At 40.9% G+C, this 18,701-nt stretch overlaps 1 protein-coding gene across 1 annotated transcript in view; it reads right to left on the reverse strand.

Moving 5' to 3' along the window:
- Positions 1–18,701, reverse strand: part of C9 (complement C9) — an 80,898-nt gene that overhangs the window by 59,727 nt on the left and 2,470 nt on the right. The window contains 3 exon segments of the mRNA XM_023742019.1: positions 1,188–1,335; positions 1,583–1,727; positions 2,558–2,663. Of these exon segments, the coding sequence (XP_023597787.1) occupies positions 1,188–1,335; positions 1,583–1,727; positions 2,558–2,663 (399 nt within the window).

Below are 18,701 nucleotides of genomic sequence, written 5' to 3' on the forward strand. Positions count from 1 at the left end.
ACTCAGTCCGGTGGAGGCCAAGGCTGTAATCTTTATGGGAGCAGATTGCCAGGTCTTTTCTCCCAAGGAGTGGCTGGTGGGTTTGAACCTCTGACCTTCTGGTTAGCAGCTGAGCACTTAACCACTGTACCACCAGGGCTCCTTAGAATCTCATTAATTAGTTAATTTATTTGTCCATCCACCAAGTATTTATCAAACCTTTCTTATGAACCATGTACTGGGAACATGAGAATGAAGAGACACATTACATTATAGGTGATAAAATACAGCCCTGTGCCACCTCTGTCCATATGCCACTGGACGAGGGAACAACTGTGTCTCTGTTGGAGACAATTTGCCAACTAATCTACCCAAGGTATCTTTATGTAAAACAGCTCAGAACATCAGTATAACTAGTGGAGACTATTCAGCGGATGGCTCTGGGATGCTCTCTGAGTGTTCAAAACAGAACAATGTATTTAGTGTATTTACCTGATCTCAGGTCTATGTTGTTTTCCCAACTCCTAGAGCACAGATCTCTGCATGCTAGTCTCCATTCTGCATAACCCTGAGTTCTAAACTATCCAAGACTTACCACCTGAGCTTACAGCCACTTGGCCGCAGCCTCTATGCTTTGTATGGAAAATGAGTGAAACTTCAACCCTCCAATGAAAACCAGGATCTCAACACCGTCACCCTCTGGCATCAGAACTGCTTTTTCTGATCCCATTCCTTCTTAGTCAACTCCAGAATGCTGGAACTTCAAGAGACCTTATAATAATGCATAGATCCAGGGGAAGTGCCAATGGAAGACAGCCTTCCTGGCAACTCAAGTATTTGAGTTGAATTACCAGACTCACTACTGGTAATTCAATTCCAAATGTTAACATGCCATTTTAACATTGCTATGGTCTTCTAGAGAGTCACAAGTAAATTATTTCACCTCCCACTGGACTCAGAAGTATCACCTAATATCCTGATAGTCTATTATACAAACCTCTACTGACGCCAGGTAGTTGGTCTCAATTGTCCGGAGATACTTATTCAGCACTTATTCTCTCTCAAGCTCACAAGTAATTCAAACAGAATACAGATCCATAGCCTACTTCCTGTAGCAGCTCACACTCTTGTACCCTGCTATCACCGCAGGAGAGCTGGGGATCATTTTCACTCATCTTCATCTGGAAAAAATCAAGTGAAATACAGACCCATAGCCTGCCATTCGTGCCAGCTCGGACTCTTCCACCACTTTGTTACGGCAAGGGGGACGGGGATCATCTTCGCAAACATCTTCATCTGAAAAGTCTCCGCAGTCATTGTCACCATTACACAGGAGCTGCTGCTTTATGCACCTGCCTGTAATCAAAATCAAGAAAGGCACTGTGTGTCTAGGCCAAATTTTCTCTATTTTTCTCTTTCTGAAGTAAAGTTGAAGGGCCCAGACAGATGTGTTTGAATTTTTTGGACAGAATACATAGATGGCCCTTTTGGGGAAGGGACCCTTTCACACTTGAAAATCTGAGTGTCTACAAGCACATTTATTTCTTTTCACTCATGTCTGCCCAGAGAAACCCAAAATGAACAAGTTGATTGCAAGGATTACCTGTGCCGCATTTAAAGTCATTTCCACAGTCATCCTCAGCCTCTTCACAGGGCTCAGTGGGTAAACACTGCCCTTGGTCTCCCACAGAGTCAAGGCATTTCTTCCCATTGAATTGTCCAAAGACCTCAATATTCCTTGAGCGGAACTGCACAAAAGCAGCTGGAAGGTTAGAGTTTCTAACACCAAAAAATGATTATGATCTAAAACTGCATCCACACCACCCAAACCCAAATACTTCAATGGTTTTAAGATGGCAGAGGGAAAAGCAGTCACCAATGTTGCTTACCCTGTTGCTGTTGAGTGGATTCTTACTCATGGTGATGCCATATGTGTTAGAGTAGAACTGTGCTCCATAGGGTTTTCAGTGGCTGTAATCTTATAAAGTGGTGTTCTCATGGCACAGTGGTTAAGCACTTGGCTGCTAACTGAAAGGCTGGCAATTCGAACCCACCCAGTGGTTCTGCAGAAGAAAGACCTGATGACTTGCAAAGAACTCTATGAGTTTACGGCCAAGAAACCCTATGAGTCAAAAGAGACACTATGGTATCTAACAAGAACAATTTTATGGAAGTAGATTGCCAGGCCTTTCTTACCCTGCACTGTTGGGTGGATTTGAACTGCCAATCTTTTGGTTAGGAGCCAGGTGCAAACCATTTGCATGGGGTCACCATGAGTCAGAGATGACGCAATGACAACTAACAACAACAACGATGGTAAATGTTGCTTAAAGTAACACTTCACATCGCATGTTTTGCAGTCATCTTATACAGAAACTCGTTCCTCCTGACACTCATATCACACGCCACGCAACGTTCAGATTTTCCGGCAAGGTGAGTCACGTGCATGTTGCTTTTTCTGGATTTGGAGCTCAATTGGGAGGGCTCACTGCCTCATACTCATCTCTCTGTTGTGGAGATGCTGCAACAGTACAGTTTCCACTTGCAGAGATCTGGGGCAATGGAGACGAGCACTTACCATTTGTTTGAGGCAAGGGTCACATTGCGACCATCCACTCCAGGAGCTCATTCTGCAGTCTATGGGAGAGGGAGTGTCACTCCCTTGTACTGTCTGCTGGGAGTAACTAACAGAATAGAACGCATCAACTTATAATGATCGTTTCATGTGCCTATTTCTAAGAAGCCTTTACAGATCAGTTTAATTTATTTACTACTTTTCCGTTTCCAAATCGTAATACTTATCCTTTTACTACATCTCTCATTGGATACTTGGTCACATGCTGTTTTGTATTCTCAACTTGTTTAATTCTTGTACTATTGTTATTTAACGTTCAACAAAACAATAACAGTGATGAGGAAAACAAGCAAGACATCCTGCTAGGCGTTTTACACTGATTAATCTTACATTTCCGACTGGATTATGAACTCACTGAGGCTAGAAACTGTTCACTTTCTAGGTATCCCCAGAAAACCAAACCCAAACCAAACCCCTTGCCAATGAGTTGATTCCCACTCAAAGCAGCCCTATAGGTCAGAGTAGAACTGTCCCATTGGGGTTTCCAAGGCTGTAAGTCTTTACTGAAGCAGACTGCCACATCTTTCTCCTGTGGAGTGGCTGGTGGGTTTGAACTGCCAACCTTTCGGTTAGCAGCCCAGCATTTAACCATTGCACCACCAGGGCTCCCTGTATCCCCCAGAGAGTCTGGCAAAGCCTTGTAGCAAAAAACCAGTTGCTGTTGAGTCGATTCCAACTCATGGTGACCCCATGTGTTCCAGAGTAGAACTGTCTTTCATAGTAGCTGATTTTTCAGAAGTAAATCACCAGGCCTTTCTTCCAAGGTACCTCTGGGTGGGCTTAAACTGCCAACCTTCTAGTTACCAGTTGAGCACATTAACTGTTTGTACCACCCAGGGATTCCTAGCAAGCACCTCATAAATCAGGCTTCCCCACCCTTGTCTCTTATATGTCCTACATTGAATGCCATTACCACTTCATACTCCACTTAAGGGCTTATTCCTGATCTTTCTGAGTTTTAACAGCATAGATTTGGCACTTATGCTCTCCCCTCCTTCCCCAGGCCCAATGCTCAGCAGCACTTGTCTGGCTTTGAACTTTCTTTCTCTCCTGGTTCATCATTTGGATCTTTTCTGGTTGAAATGCCACCTTGGGTAAATTCCTTACTCATGACAGAGAAAAAGAACAGTGTCATCAAACACACATCCTGTAAACTTTCTACTTCCGTCTGTCTGAACTGGTGCCTTTCTCTTTCATTGTGAAGCTTCTCAAGCTGGAGGGATTGCTAGATAAGACCAATCCTGTACTAAAGCTCTAGACCCCAGCTCCTCTTTGGGACCTTGATCAATTGAACATCTTCTATTTCAGACTCTCCCTCACCACAAGTTCCTTTCCATTTGTAATATTATGTGTTCAGGTTTTTGACATTAGACATAAACACACAACACCCTTCCTGAACTCCACATTTCCTTCCAACTACCCGCATTTTTGTCCTTCCTTTCACAATACTTATTGAAAAAGCTGATATTAACATATTTTTGTTTCTCTCTCATCCTAAAAAAAAAAAACCCTTTGCAACTCCTTTTTCAACCCTACATGTCTAAATTCTGTCTCCTTTTGACTCAAGTTTCTGTTCCTTACCTCCTAATCACGTCTCAATCCTCCCGCCCCATGGACACTGCTCTTGCCAAAGCCGATGATGACCACCACGTTGCTTACTACTTTTGATACCTCTGAGTCGTTGATGTGGTTTTTAAAACTCTCATTTCCCTGGGACTAAAGAGGCACAGCAGCCCAGGGACAAGGACTAGAAGGCAGGAGGGGACAGGAAAGGTGGTGATAGAGAACCCAAGGTTGAGAAGGGACAATGTTGACATGTTGTGGGGTCATTAACCATTGTCATAGGGCAATATGTGTACTAACTGTTTAATGAGAAACTATTTGTTCTGCAAACCTTCATCTAAGGCACACACACACAAAAGAATTATTTATGTGAGATCAAATTGACAATAGCAACTCAAAAGTTTTGATGGGAAGCCCAGGGGCAGTGAGTTGAAGATAATGGTGATAGAATAATTTGGAAAAGGATAGTGAGAATAGCAGCACAACTGGAAGAATTTAATCGATGTCACTGACTTGTACATGTAGAAACTTTTGAAATGGTGTTAACTTTGGCGATTGTATATTTTCACCAAAAAAAAGGTCCTCCAAGGTTGAGAAGGGAGAGTGTTGACGTGTTGTGGGGTTGTTAACTAATGTCATAAAACAGTGTGTGTACTGACTGTTTAACGAGAAACTATTTGCTCTGTAAACCTTCATCTAAAGTACGATAAAAAAAATTAAAAAAACAAAAACAAAAGCTCTCATTTCCCTTGGACTGAGTGATACTAGGCTTCTTTCATTTCTTTTTTCTTCTCTGTCTAGTTCTTCTTAGCCTCCTATGCAGGGTCCTCCTCCTCTGATAGTCCCTGAAATGATGTTTATCCTCAAGTCCTGTCCTTGGATCTATTTTCCTCTCAACACTTTTCCTTTCACAGAGCTTTCATTTTCATGTATATGCTAATGAGTGGTAAATCTCCAGTCCAGATCTCTCTCCAGAGTTTTAAACTCTTGGACATAACTCTCAATGGGGCATCTACACTTGGATATCTTCATGACCCATTGAACTCAATGTATCCTGAAACAAATTAATATTTTCTCTCCTCTCTCAAAGCTCCTCCTCCCTCTGTGTTCACTGTTATGGTAAATGGCCCTTCCATTTATGCAGTCGCTCTAGCCAGAGATCTGAAATACGTTGTTAATAGTTTTGTAAAGAGATCTATCCCTCGCTTATCAACTCTCTTGTTATCCTACATTTGGCATTTATGACAATACTAAGAAATCTACTATTTGACTATTTTCCCCATTAACAACATACGTCTGGTATTAACCCTTTCATGACCAGTGGGATGTACAGCGCCCACCTACATTTTCTGCCTCTCAGGTCCATATGTGTCCCACAAAATATTTTGTGATCAATGTAGTCATCTTCCATTTTTGCATAACACCAATTTTCACATAATGACCTGGTCTTTGGAACCTAACCATGTCAATAAGTCAGAAGTGAGTGTAGTTCTTAAATCCATCCATCCCTTTTCATCTCTTTCAGACATTTCTCTGGTCCATGTTAATATTACCTCACTCCTTGATAACTACAATAATTTTTCTAATCCAGTTTCTATAAGGTACCGAGAAGAATCTTTAAAAAAAATGCAAATTTAATTATACTCTTTCCCTATTGAAAACTTTTCAGTAGCTCCCATTGCTCTTGTGATAAGGTCCAAATTTCCTAACATGGTGTAGTAGGCTGAATAACGCCACCCCCAAAGACATCCGCAACTTATGGATTGTTACCTTACATGGCAAAAGGGACTTTGCAGATGTGATTGAGAAGAGATTATCCTGGAATATCCAGATAGGTCCATTCTAATCACATGAACTCTTAAAAGCAGAAGAGAGACTTAGCAGAGTGGGTTAGAGAGATGCAAAGACTTAGAAACAGGCAAAAGCAATTCAAAGAGCAAAAAGGACTTTACCCACTTGCTAGCTTTGAAGATGAAGGAAAGCGCAATGAGCCAAGGAATGCAGGCAGCCTTTAGAAGCTAGGAATAGCAATGAAATGGATTCTCCTTTAGAACCTCCAGAAAGGGACACAGCCCTGATAACGCCTTGATTTCAGCTCAATGAGACCCATTTCAGACTTCTGACCTGCAGAACTGTAAAATAATAAAACTGTGGTTTTTTTTTTAAACTACTAAGTTTGTGGCCATTTTTCACAGCAGCAATAGGAGACTAATACAATGACCTAGAGAGCTCTATGTGGCCTATCCCCTTCCTAATTCTCCAACTTGACTTTTCTCCATCTAAGCTCCAGTCACATTGAATTTTAAATTCCTGAGACAAGTCATTTTTTTTATGTCTTCAGGCTTTTAACCACACTATTCCCTGGACAATGAATAAGGAAGATCAAAGAAGAATTGGTGCCTTTGAATTACGGTGTTGGTGAAAAATATTGAATACAACATGGAGCCAGCAGAATGAATAAATCTGTCCTGGAAGAAGTACAGCCAGAATGCTCCTTAGAAGCAAAGATGGCAAAACTTCATCTCACATACTTTGGACATGTTATCAGGATGGACCAGTCCCTGGAGAAAGACATCATGCTTGGGAAAGTATAGGGTCAGGGAAAGAGGGGAAGATCTTCAACGAGACAGATTGACACAGTGACTGCAATGATGGGCTTAAACATGGCAACAATTGTGTTGATGGTGCAGAACCAGGCAGTGTTTCGTTCTGCTGTACATAGGGTGACTGTGAGTTGGAACTGACTTGAGTGCACTTAACAACAACTAACACAACATTCCCTTTCACCACACTGATCCCATCCTGGACATAATTTTATTTTTCTGAGAACCTTCCCTAACCTCCTAGTGTAATTTTAGTTTTCTATGGACCTGCTCTTAGAGCATCTTGTTCTTTATATCATAAGTGCTTTGGCAATTATGTCTTTCATTTAATTAATTTACTTATTTATTCTCTTATTCATTTATGTATTCATTCATCAAGTATTTATTTGTTGGTTATGGATTGCTAGACATGGGGGATATAATGGTGTGTAAAATAACAAAACAAAAGAAAACAAAACAAAACTCATGATCCCCAAGTTAGTAGAGTTGATATTCTAGATTAAAAATATCCATGAGCACTGGTAATGGGGAACCCAAGGTTGAGAGGAGAGAGTGTTGACGTGTTGTGGGGTTGGCAAACAGTGTCATATAACAATACGTATATTAATTGTTTAATGAGAAACTTGTTTGCTCTGTAAATGTGCATCTAAAGTACAATAGAAAAATAAAAGTTAAATATAAATATATACATATAAATCCATGAGCTCAGGACCTTTTCTATCTTGTTGAGCTTGCATGTCAAGTGCCTGGAACATAACAGTTATTCAGTAAGTGTTTTCAAATAAATAAGTGAATAACTCAGTGAAGAAAAGGAAGGAGTCCTTGATTATGTGGTCTTGAACAGACCTCTACCTGAATTCCTCTAGACTATGTTCTCCTGATGGACCACCCAAATTGTATTTGTGCAAGACTTGCTTGCCATCAGAGCAAGCTTCATGACTGAAGGACTCCATTTTTGTAAGCCTGGCCCTAGCCGAATGTCAGTTCCAGAAAATCAGAAGGTACAATGAGTTTCAATTTTCTAAAAGTTAAAAATATATTACATAGGCTATCACAACTCCTAGAAAAACCTGCTCTCCTGGAAGTCTAAGTATTAGTGTATATCTGAAACCATATGGCCAAGAAAGTCTCTGCTAGACCTTTTCCATAAAACTAAAACCTCATCTGGAAACTGATAGACCTCAGCAAGAGATAATAGCAGATACCCAGGCATGGATTAACTAGTAAGCATGGTATGCACCAGCTTACAGTAAGGAAGGTACACACAGGTTTAATTGTGTTTACTTACTAATCTGTAGTGCTAAATTTCACCTGGGTTTCACCTGAGTTTGATCACCACGCTTCTGTCAGTTTGTCATACTGTGGTGGCTTGCATGTTGATTTGATGCTGGAAGCTGTGCCACTGATAATTCAAATGCCAGCAGGGATGCCTCTAGTGGAAAGATTTCAGCAGAACTTCCAGACAAAGACAGACGAGAAAGAAGGACCTGGTGGCCTATGTCTGAAAAAAATCGGCCAGTGAAAACCTTATGAATAGCAGCAGAACATTATCTGATATAGTGCCAGGAGAAGAGACCCTCAGGCTGGAAGACACTTAAAATATTACTGGGGAAATGCTGCCTCCTCAGAGTAGAGTTGACCTTAAGGATGTGGATGGAGTCAAACTGTTGGGACCTTCATTTGCTGATGTGGCACGACTCAAAATGAGAAGAAACAGCTGCAAACATCCATTAATGATTGGAATGTGGAATGTACCAAGTATGAATATAGGAAAATTGGAAGTCATCAAAAATGAAACGGAACGCATAAGCATTGATATCTAGGCATTAGTGAGGGGCAGTGGACTGGTATTGGCCATTTTGAATCAGACAATCATATGGTCTACTATGCAAGAAATGATAAATGACGAGGAATGGCATCACATTCATTGTCAAAAAGAATATTTCAAGATCTATCCTGAAGTACAATGCTGTCAATGGTAGGATAATATCCATATGCCTACAAGGAAGATGAGTTAATATAACTATTATTCAAATTTATGCACGAACTACTAATGCCAAAGATGAAGAAATTGAAGATTTTTACCAACTTGTTCAGTCTAAAATTTATCAAATGTACGATCAAGATGTATTGATAATTACTGGTGGTTGTAATGTGAAGTTGGAAACAAAGAAGGATCGGTAGTTGTAAAATACGGTCTTAGTGATAGTGTTTATAATCGCTGTTTATGTTGCTGAAAAAAGGTATTTGCAGTGAAGAAGTTGTTGGTCTTGCAAAATTCTATCATGTGATTTCCAGCGTCATTTCTATCACTAAGACCATATTTTACAACTACTGATCCTTCTTTGTTTCCAACATGGACCTCACCGGATGGAAAACATAGAAATCAAATCGACAGCATTTATGGAAAGAGATAATGGAAAAGCTCAAGGCCAGGGGCCATCTACGGAACAGACCATCAATTGCTCATATGCAAGTTTAAATTGTAGCTGAAGAAAATTTTAAAAAGTCCACGAGAACCAAAATATGAACTTGAGTATAACCCACCTGAATTTGGAGACCTTCTCAAGAATAGATCTGATGCACTGAATACTAATGACTGAAGAGTGAACGAGTTGTGGGATGACTTCAAAGATGTCATTTCTATACATGAAGAAAGCAAGAGTTCATTAAAAAGAAAGAAAAAAATTAGAAAGGAAAGAAAGAAAAGATCAAAATGGATGTCAGAAGAGACTCTGAAACTTGCTCTTAAACATAGAGTGGCAAATGGAAGGAATGAAGAAGTAGAAGAGCTGAACAAAGATTTCAAAGGGTGAATCGAGAAAACAAAGTAAAATATTATAATGAAATGGTGCAAAGACCTGGAGTTAGAAACCAAAAGGGAAGAACATGCTTGGCATTTCTCAAGCTGAAAGAACTGAAGAAAAAATTCAAGGCTCAAGTTGCAATTTTGAAGGATTCTATGAGCAAAATATAGAACAATGCAGGAAGCATCAAAAGAAGATGGAAGGAATACACAGAGTCACTGTACCAAAAACAAATGGTCGATACAGAACCATTTCAAGAGGTAGCATATGATCAAGAACCAGTGGTGTTGAAGGAAGAAGTCTAGGCTGCACTGATGGCATTGGCGAAAAACAACTCTTCAGGAATTGACAGAATACCAATTGAGATGTTTCAACAAATGGATGCAGTGCTGAAGTTGCTCATGCGTCTATGATAAGAAATTTGGAAGACAGCTACCTGGCCAACCAACTGGAAGAGATCCATTCAAGAGAAAGATGATCCAACAGAATGCGGAAATTATTGAACAATATTGCTAGTATCACATGCAAGTAAAATTTTGCTGAAGATGATTGACAAACAGTTGCAGCAGTACATTGACAGGGAACTGCCAGAAATTCAAGCCAGATTCAGAAGAGGACACAGAATGAGGCATATCATAGCTGATGTCAGACGGCTTTTGGTGGAAAGTAGAGAATACCAGAAAGATGTTTATTTGTGTTTTATCGACTATGCAAAGGCATTCAATTGCGTGGATCATAAGAAGTTATGCATAACATTATGAAGAATGGGAATTCCAGAACACTTAATTGTTCTCATGTGCAACCTGTACATATAACAAGAGGCAGTCGTTCAAACAGAACAAAGGGATACTTCCTTGTTGAAAATCAGGAAAGGTATGATTCAGGGTTGTATCCTTTCACCATACTTATTCAATCTGTGTGCTGAGAAAACAATCCGAGAAGCTGGACTACATGAAAAATAAAGTGGCATCAGGATTTGTGGAAGCCTCATTAATTACCTATAATACGCAGATGACACAACCTTGCTTGCTGAAAAGGAAGAGGATTTGAAGCACTTACTAATGAAGATCAAAGACTATAGCCTTCAGTATGGATTACACCTCAACATAAAGAAAACAAAAATCTTTACCACTGGACCAATAAGCAACATTATGATAAACGGAGAAAAGATAGAAGTTGTCAAGGATTTCCTTTTACTTGGATACATAATCAATGTCTATGGAAGCTGCAGTCAAGATTTGAAATGATGTATTGCATTGGGCTGTGCAAAGTCCTCTTTAAAGTGTTGAAAAGTGAAAATGTCAATTTGAAGACCAAGACGTGCCTCACCTAAGCCATGATATTTTCAATTGCCTCCTATGCATGTGAAATCTGGATGATAAATAAGGAAGACCAAAGAACAATTGATGCCTTTGAATTATGGTGCTGGTGAAGAATATTGAATATACCATGGATTGCCAGAAGAAAGAGCAAATCTGTCTTGGAAGAAGCAGAGCCATAGTGCTCCTGGGAAATGAGGATGGCGAGACTTTATCTCATGTACTTTGGACGTTTCATCAGGAGGGACCAGTTTATGGAGAAGGACATCATGTTTGGTAAGGTAGAGGGTAGAGGGTCATCAAAAAACAGGAAAACCCTTAACGAGATGGATGGACACGGTGGCTGTAACAACGAGCTCAAGCATAACAATGATTGTGAAGTGGCGCAGGACTGGGTGGTATTTTTCCTTCTTTTGTACATAGGGTCACTACGAGTTGGAACCGAGTTGGTGACACCTAACAATAGCAACAATACCTTATATTTGTCTACTAATTTTATTAAACAATTTTTTTAGCTCATTTTCTAATTAAACCTTTACCATAACACTGTGAGTTAGATTTGGTAGTATCACCGATTTTATTTTACATGGGAAACTAACCACAGAAATTACTTATCCAAAGTTGGACAGTTAGTAGGAAAACTAGATTTAGAAGATACACAGGGACACGGTATCCAATAAGCAAGATATGCACGGTTTTAATTGTTCTTACTTACTAATCTGTAGTGCACAATTTCATCTGTTTTTCACCACCCATGTGAAATTGTGTACTACAGATTAGTAAGCAAACACAACTAAGCCTGTGTATACCTTGCTTGCTGTTGTTGTTGTCAGGTGCTGTCGAGTTGGTTCCAACCCATAGCGACCACATAGGACAGAGTAGAACTGCCCCATAGGGCTTCCAAGGAGCAGCTGGTGGATTTGAACTGCTGACCTTTTGGTTAGTAGCCAAGTTCTTAACCACTATGCCTTGCTTGCTGTAAGCCCATGCATACCTTGCTTACTGGTTAATCCACCTCTGATACATCTTTCCACCCTGGTTTAGTGCAATTTTCCTTCCTCAGCTGCCTTTTTTTCTAACTCAAATCTTCTGAAATAAGCTGCGAGGACATAGATTATTTAATAATCTCTGCATGTAATAGCTTCACGATGTTTAGACATTTTGAGTTTTTTTTAACTATAGCAGCTCTAGCTGAAGCACGTCAATTGGACAACATGGTTCTTGCCAGCAGCTATTTTGAGCTTACACCTAAGATGTCAAGTTAGGCAAAAATAAACTGAATATTGTGTTAACACCTGTTTGTTTTGCCTTGATTATGCTAGGTATCTGGTTACTTTAGGGCACAATAAAGGCAGAACTCACAAGAATTATTAGACGGGAAAAACAAGTTACGTGTTTTTAAAATGAAGGTGCCACATAAATATGTAGAAAGAAGATCAGTGATCTTGGATACCCCTTCTTTCTTTCACCCTCTGAACCCAGCACCTTTCCTCAGCCCCTTTAACGCACTAGGCAGATAATCTTTTCTAACTCAAGGGCTGCCTGTGTACAACACTCGCCACCTGCCTATCACACTGCTGAGCTATTAGGCTGAGTGGAGAAGTGTTTGTAAAGCACTTTCTGGATTCTTAGATGAAATGTGTTTATGAAGTAAAACGTATCTCCAAGTGTTTCAATCTCAGCTTGAGAGTCACTTCCTAGATCAAAGGGATGTCCATCAACACAGCAGGAGGCCTAACTCCAGTCAGAAACACATTAACTGGGGGGCCACTGATGCACACCTGGTCCTGTCACCCTGCCATGAGGAGAACTATCCAGCTTTAAAAAAGAAACCCAAAGAGCAGCTCACATGCCAGGACACTTTGTGGTAGGCCCAGGCAGGAAAACACCTGCTGTAGGAAGGAAGATTTTTGTCAATAAATAAGACAACATGGCTCCTTTGAGTGAAGAAATATAAGCTAATGAGGACTGCATTCTTAACCCATAGATCTGCCAGTTTGTTTAGTTCATGCAATTCATCAAGAGGAAAAGATAATATAATAGCAGTGTCTAATGCTCTAATTTTTTTCAGGACCTTTCCTGATTTCCCAAAGGAGCCTTTGTGGTGCAATGGTTAAGCTCCTGGGCCCTAATCAAAAGTCAGTGTTTTGAACTCATCAGCTCTTCTGCTTGAGAAAAGACCTAGAGAACTGCTCCTGTGAAGATTACCTGTCACGTAGAGTCCGACTCATAGTGACCCTATAGCACAGAGTAGAACTGCATCATCAGGTTTCCAAATCTTTATGGAATCTTCACGTAAATCTGTAAATCTTTATGGAAGCAGATTTCCACATCTTTCTCCTGAGGAGTGGTAGGTGAGTTCAAACCACCAACGTTTTGATTAGCAGCTGAGCGCTTAACTACTGTGCCACCAGGACTCCTTTCGGTAAAGATCACAGCCTAGAAAACCCTGTGAGGAAGTTCTACTCTGCCACGTAGGGTTGCTATGGGTCGGAATTGACTCAACAACGCACAACAACACCAACAACAGCCTGATGTCTCAAGTCTGAAGAGCTTCTCTCAAGGGCCTCCAGTGAGCCAACATTCAACAACATCTAACGTGTCAGAAATTGTTCTAGTGGCTGGGACAAAGCCTTCCATTAGGCTCCAGCACATGAAACCAGTGAACAAGTGGAGGGGTTGGGCTTTGTTGGAGCATGCCTCCCTTGGCATCATGGGCTTCAGTTGTGACTGCTGTTCACTTGTTTATATTTCTCACTCAACTGTAAGCCCAGTGAGGGCTGGACCCTCAGCATTATACTGTATCTCCTGACACAATGCCTAGCTCAGGTGGCAAACGCAAAATGTACTGCCTATATTAAACGGATGAATAAACAAGTGACCATATTTAGCAATAATAGTTGATAAGTAAATACCTGTTAACTTGCATTGAATATGGAAATTCATAAATATGAATGCAACCAAAGAAGCAGGAGAAACTGTGACATTGTGGATATCTTCAGTTTAATAGTTAACGTCGGCTTTTCTATTAATGGATTTTGTGGGTATTTTTCCAGATTGTGGACATAAATTTAATTAATATAGATTGAATGAAACAGTCCAGTTGCCGTCGAGTTGATTGTGACTCATGGCGACCCCATGTGTATCAGAGTAGAACTGTACTCCATAGGGTTTTTAATGGTTGATTTTCTGAAGTAGATTGCCAGGCCTTTTTCCAAGAAGCCTCTGGGTGGACTCGAACCTCCAGCCTTTTGGTTAGCAGTCCAGCATGTTTGTACCATGCAAGGATTCCCTAAATTGAATAATAATTGCTAACATTTATGAGTGCTTAGTTTGTGTCAGGAACTCTTCTAAGTCTTTATACTCACTATCCTTTTAATTCCTACATCAGGCCTGTGAGTTATCTACTACTATTTTTGTCACAATTTTAAAGATGAGGAACTGAGACACAGAGAAGGTAAGTAATTTTTCTCAGGTTATACAGCAGCTGCTCAGTGGCAGAGCGGGGATTCAAACCCAGGCAGTTTCTCTCCAGAGCCCATACACTTAACCACTCTCAGGCCTTCTAACTCTCTGTCTAGTACTCTTTCTGAACTATATGAAAGTGAAGAATAAAATAACTATGAAAATTATAAGTACACTAAAAACACACCACATATACAGGTGTATATATGTATATACACATATGAACATACGTATTCAGACGCATATATAGATCAACAGATGAATGACAAGCTGGAAAAAATATTTGTAATTCATATCAGAGAAAAGGACTAATATACAAAGTAACCTCAGAAATCCATAAGAAAAAGATGAACGATTCACAGGGTATGGCAAGTTCACCAAGAAAAACATTTGTGTGGCTTTAGACATACGAAAAGATGCGCAACCTGACTCAGTAAGATAAAGGAAAATTAAAACTATGCTGAAATATCATTTTTTCACCTAGGAGATTGGTAAATACCAAGAAGTTGGTCTGTACCTCCTGTTAGTGAAGCTCTGGGGTACCCGCACTCTCAGTCCTGCTGGTGAAAGTATAGAATAATACAAACCTCAGTGAGGGCCATTGAACAACTTTAGCAACGTTACAAAGATGTTTACCTTTTGACTCAGCTACCCTGGTGGTGTAGTGGTTATGAGCTATGGCTGCTAACCAAACAATGATCGGCAGTTCAAATCCAGCAGGTGCTCCTCGGAAACTCTACGGGGCAGTTCTACCCTGTCCTATAGGGTTGCTATGAGTTGGAATCGACTCGATGGCAGTGGGTTTGGTTTGGGTTTTATATCACTTCTGGGAAGCCCTGGTGGCTCAGTAGTTAAGAGCTTGGCTGCTAACTAAAAGGTCGGCTGTTTGAATCCACCAGCCACTCCTTGGAAACCTTACAGGGCAGTTCTACTCCGTCTTATAGGGTCACTATGAGTCAGTATCGACTCAATGGCAATGGGTTTTTTGGTTTTATATCACTTCTGGGAGCTCTGATGGCACAGTGGTTAAGTGCTTGGCTGCTAACCAAAAGGTAGGTGGGTCAAACTCACCAGGCTCTCTGGGGAAGAACGATGTGGCAGTCTACTTCCGTAAACATTATAGCCTTGGAAAGCCTGTGGGGCAGTTCTACACTGTCCTACAGTGTTGCTATGAGTAGGAATTTACTCAATAGCAGTGGGTTTGGTTTTTGGTTATATCACTTCTGGGAATTCATCCTGCAGGGACACGTACCCACTTATAAAGTAATATATGAATATAGGTATTCTTTGCAACATTGTTTATAGTACAAGAGTTCGGGAAAATCCCAAATATTCCTCGGTAAGGAACTGGCTACCTGAACTGTATATCCACACTGTGGAAAACTAATCAGCCGTGAGGAGAATGAGGAAGCTCCCTCTATACTGACAAGGAAAGGTCTCTAGTTGTATTGTTAAGTGAAAAGAAAAAAGCAAAGTACAAAATAATATGTATAATAGCTTTGTAAAAGAAAGGGGGATAATAAGGTTATCTATGACTCTATGCTTTAATCAGGAGCCCTGGTGGCACAGTGGTTTAAGTGCTTGGCTGTTAACCAGAAGGTTGGCAATTTGAACCCACCAGCTGCTCCAAGGGAGAAAGACGTGGCAGTCTGCTTCTGTAAAGATTACAGCCTTGGAAACCCTATGGAGCAGTTCTACCCTACCCTATAAGGTTGCTATGAGTTGGAATTGACTTGACGGCAGTGGGTTTTGTTTGGTATTTTTTATGCTTTAATTTAGGAGTCCCTGGGTGGTGCAAATGGGTAACGTGCTTGGCTGCTAACTGAAAGGTTGGAAGTTTGAGTCCACCCAGAGGTGCCTTGGAAGAAAGGCCTGGAAATCTTCCACAAAATCAGTCATTAAAAACTCTATGGAGTACAGTAGTACTCTGACACACATGGGGTGGCCAGGAGTCAGAATTGACTCAATGGCAACTAGTTTAACTAGCATGGTTTATTCTGCGTAAATAAATACTAGGGGTAGGGTAGGGTGGGTGGAAGGGAGTGTTCTAAGTACTTTACATGTCATAACACAAATCCTCACAAAAAGCTCATGAGTGGGGAAAGCAAGACTTTGCATAACAATGTATATCTTGTTATGCTTTCTGATCTTTGAGCCATATGAACATTTTGTCATTTGCAGATTATAAAGAGAAAAGTAATAGTAGCTAACTCATAAACCACCTAACTCTTTCCTCATACTGTGCTAAGCTCATTTCATTTATTATCTCAGGTATTTCCCACAGCAGGTTATGTTATCATTATTTCCATTTTACAGGTAAGGAAATTGAGTTTAGAGAAGTTAAGGAACTTGCTTAGAGTTACATAGCTAGTAAGTTGTGAGCTGGGAATCAAACCCAGGCCACCTAGCTCCAGACCTGTCCTGTGAGCTATTCTATTCTCACAGTGGTTTTTAATATTTCAATTCTACCTTGAGAAACATGAGAGTTGATGTCCCCCTCATAGCCTGTTCTCAGGGGCATACTCATCTTTGCAAACGTACGATGAACTCATCAACAGTTCATCAGTAACAATAGCTCATCGTAGCTGTGGCATAAGATGAAGTGTCTGCAGTCACATGATATCCCCTGAAGGCTAGCTGTTACTCCTTCCCTTCCTCTCAGAAACATGAAAGCATATCAAAGTGAAAGTAACAGCAATATCATTTTTTAAAAAATACTTGACGTCTATTGAATTCTCACCGTGTGGCAGGCATGGATGTTCCCGGTACATCGCATATATAACAATTTAATGCTCATAAAAACCTTACTAGGCAGCTACTATCATTATCATCTGGGTGTAGTGGTTTGCAATCAACTGCTAACCAAGAGGTTGGCTGTTTGAATCCACCCAGTGGTGCCATGGAAGAAAGGCCTGCTGATCTACTTCCGTAAAGGTTATAGCCAAGAAAACCCTACGGAGCAGTTCTACTCTGTGATACACGGGGTTGCCATGAGTCAGAATGGACTCAATGGAAATGCGCTTGGTTTTTTCGGTATCGTTATCACCATTTTACAGGTGAGGGAACTGAGGTACAGAGAGGTCAGATAACTTGCCCAAACTTACACAGTGGTAAGGGATGGTGCCTCCACCCTGAGCTTAGAAAATCTAGCTCTAGATCAGAGCTCTATTCTGATCAGACTTGTATTTTTGAAAATAATTTGCAAACTTCAGTTCTTTAGCTATTACTCAGACACACTATTTATTACATTTCATGATTGATCTGAACATGCTGTTTTGTCTTATGCCCTATATCAAAGGGCAGAGCATGGCGTGTTCAGAGCAGGGCAACCCTGACAAATTCACCAGGGCATGGTGGTGGGAGCACAAGGGCCAAACCAAACTGAGCAGTGCAGCTGCTCGAGGCTGGAATGCTGGCCAGGGGGGCTTTCTGGTGCTCTCTGGAACACCTGAAGGTGGCCAGGACCCAGGGGGTATGAACTTCAAAGCACTTGAAGCCTTCACCATAACCTCTCATTTTTGATCAGCGGGAGCCACAATCTGGGAATGTGGGTTGTTTAAATTATTTTTTTAACTTAGGAAAGGGTCAGGATAAGTACAAGAGGACTGAAGTGATTTTCAGTAATGTCTTTCCAAATCCTCTTTGTACCACAATGCCCAGTAAATGAAAATATTATCCAAATGGAACAATGCTTCTTAGAGAATGTGGGGAGAAGAAGTGATGAATGAAGGGAAGCTGGGCTAAGCACGAGATCCAGGGCCCATGTTGGTCTTTGTGGCACCTTTGTGTGCTCCCTCCTGGCAGATGCAGCCCTGCAAGGCAAGCACTTGGTGGGTGGAGCCCAGGCTATATGGCAGCCTCTACTTGCAATGGAAATGCAGGCAAAAAGTTGCTAGAGATGGACACCTGAGTCCAGAACAGAAACTGGTTAAACCAGGAGTCAAATGACCAGAGGGAATTTGGGTGCTCACTCAGACTATGGTTATGCCTGGAGCAGAGGAATAGTGTTTAGGACAGATATTTCTCTTCAGCTGTACTGTCAAACTCAAGAATATTTCAATACTGTCATATAAGGTTCAGTGTTGACCACAGGTTAGTGTCTTCTCCTGCAGTTTCTGGGTGGAAGGAACCCTACCTCATATGACCCTAAAACCAGAAACCAGTTGTCATCCAGTTGATTCTGACTCATGGTGACCCCATGTGTTTTAACTGCACTCCATAGAGTTTTCAAGGCAACGACCTTTGGAAAGCAGATTGCCAGACTTTTCTTCCCAGATGCCTCTGGGTGGATTTGAATTGCCAATCTTTTGGTTAGTAGTCAAGTGGTTCG

This window comes from Trichechus manatus, unplaced genomic scaffold (genome assembly GCF_000243295.1).
Source record: "Trichechus manatus latirostris isolate Lorelei unplaced genomic scaffold, TriManLat1.0 scaffold00197, whole genome shotgun sequence".
NCBI classification, from domain to species: domain Eukaryota; kingdom Metazoa; phylum Chordata; class Mammalia; order Sirenia; family Trichechidae; genus Trichechus; species Trichechus manatus.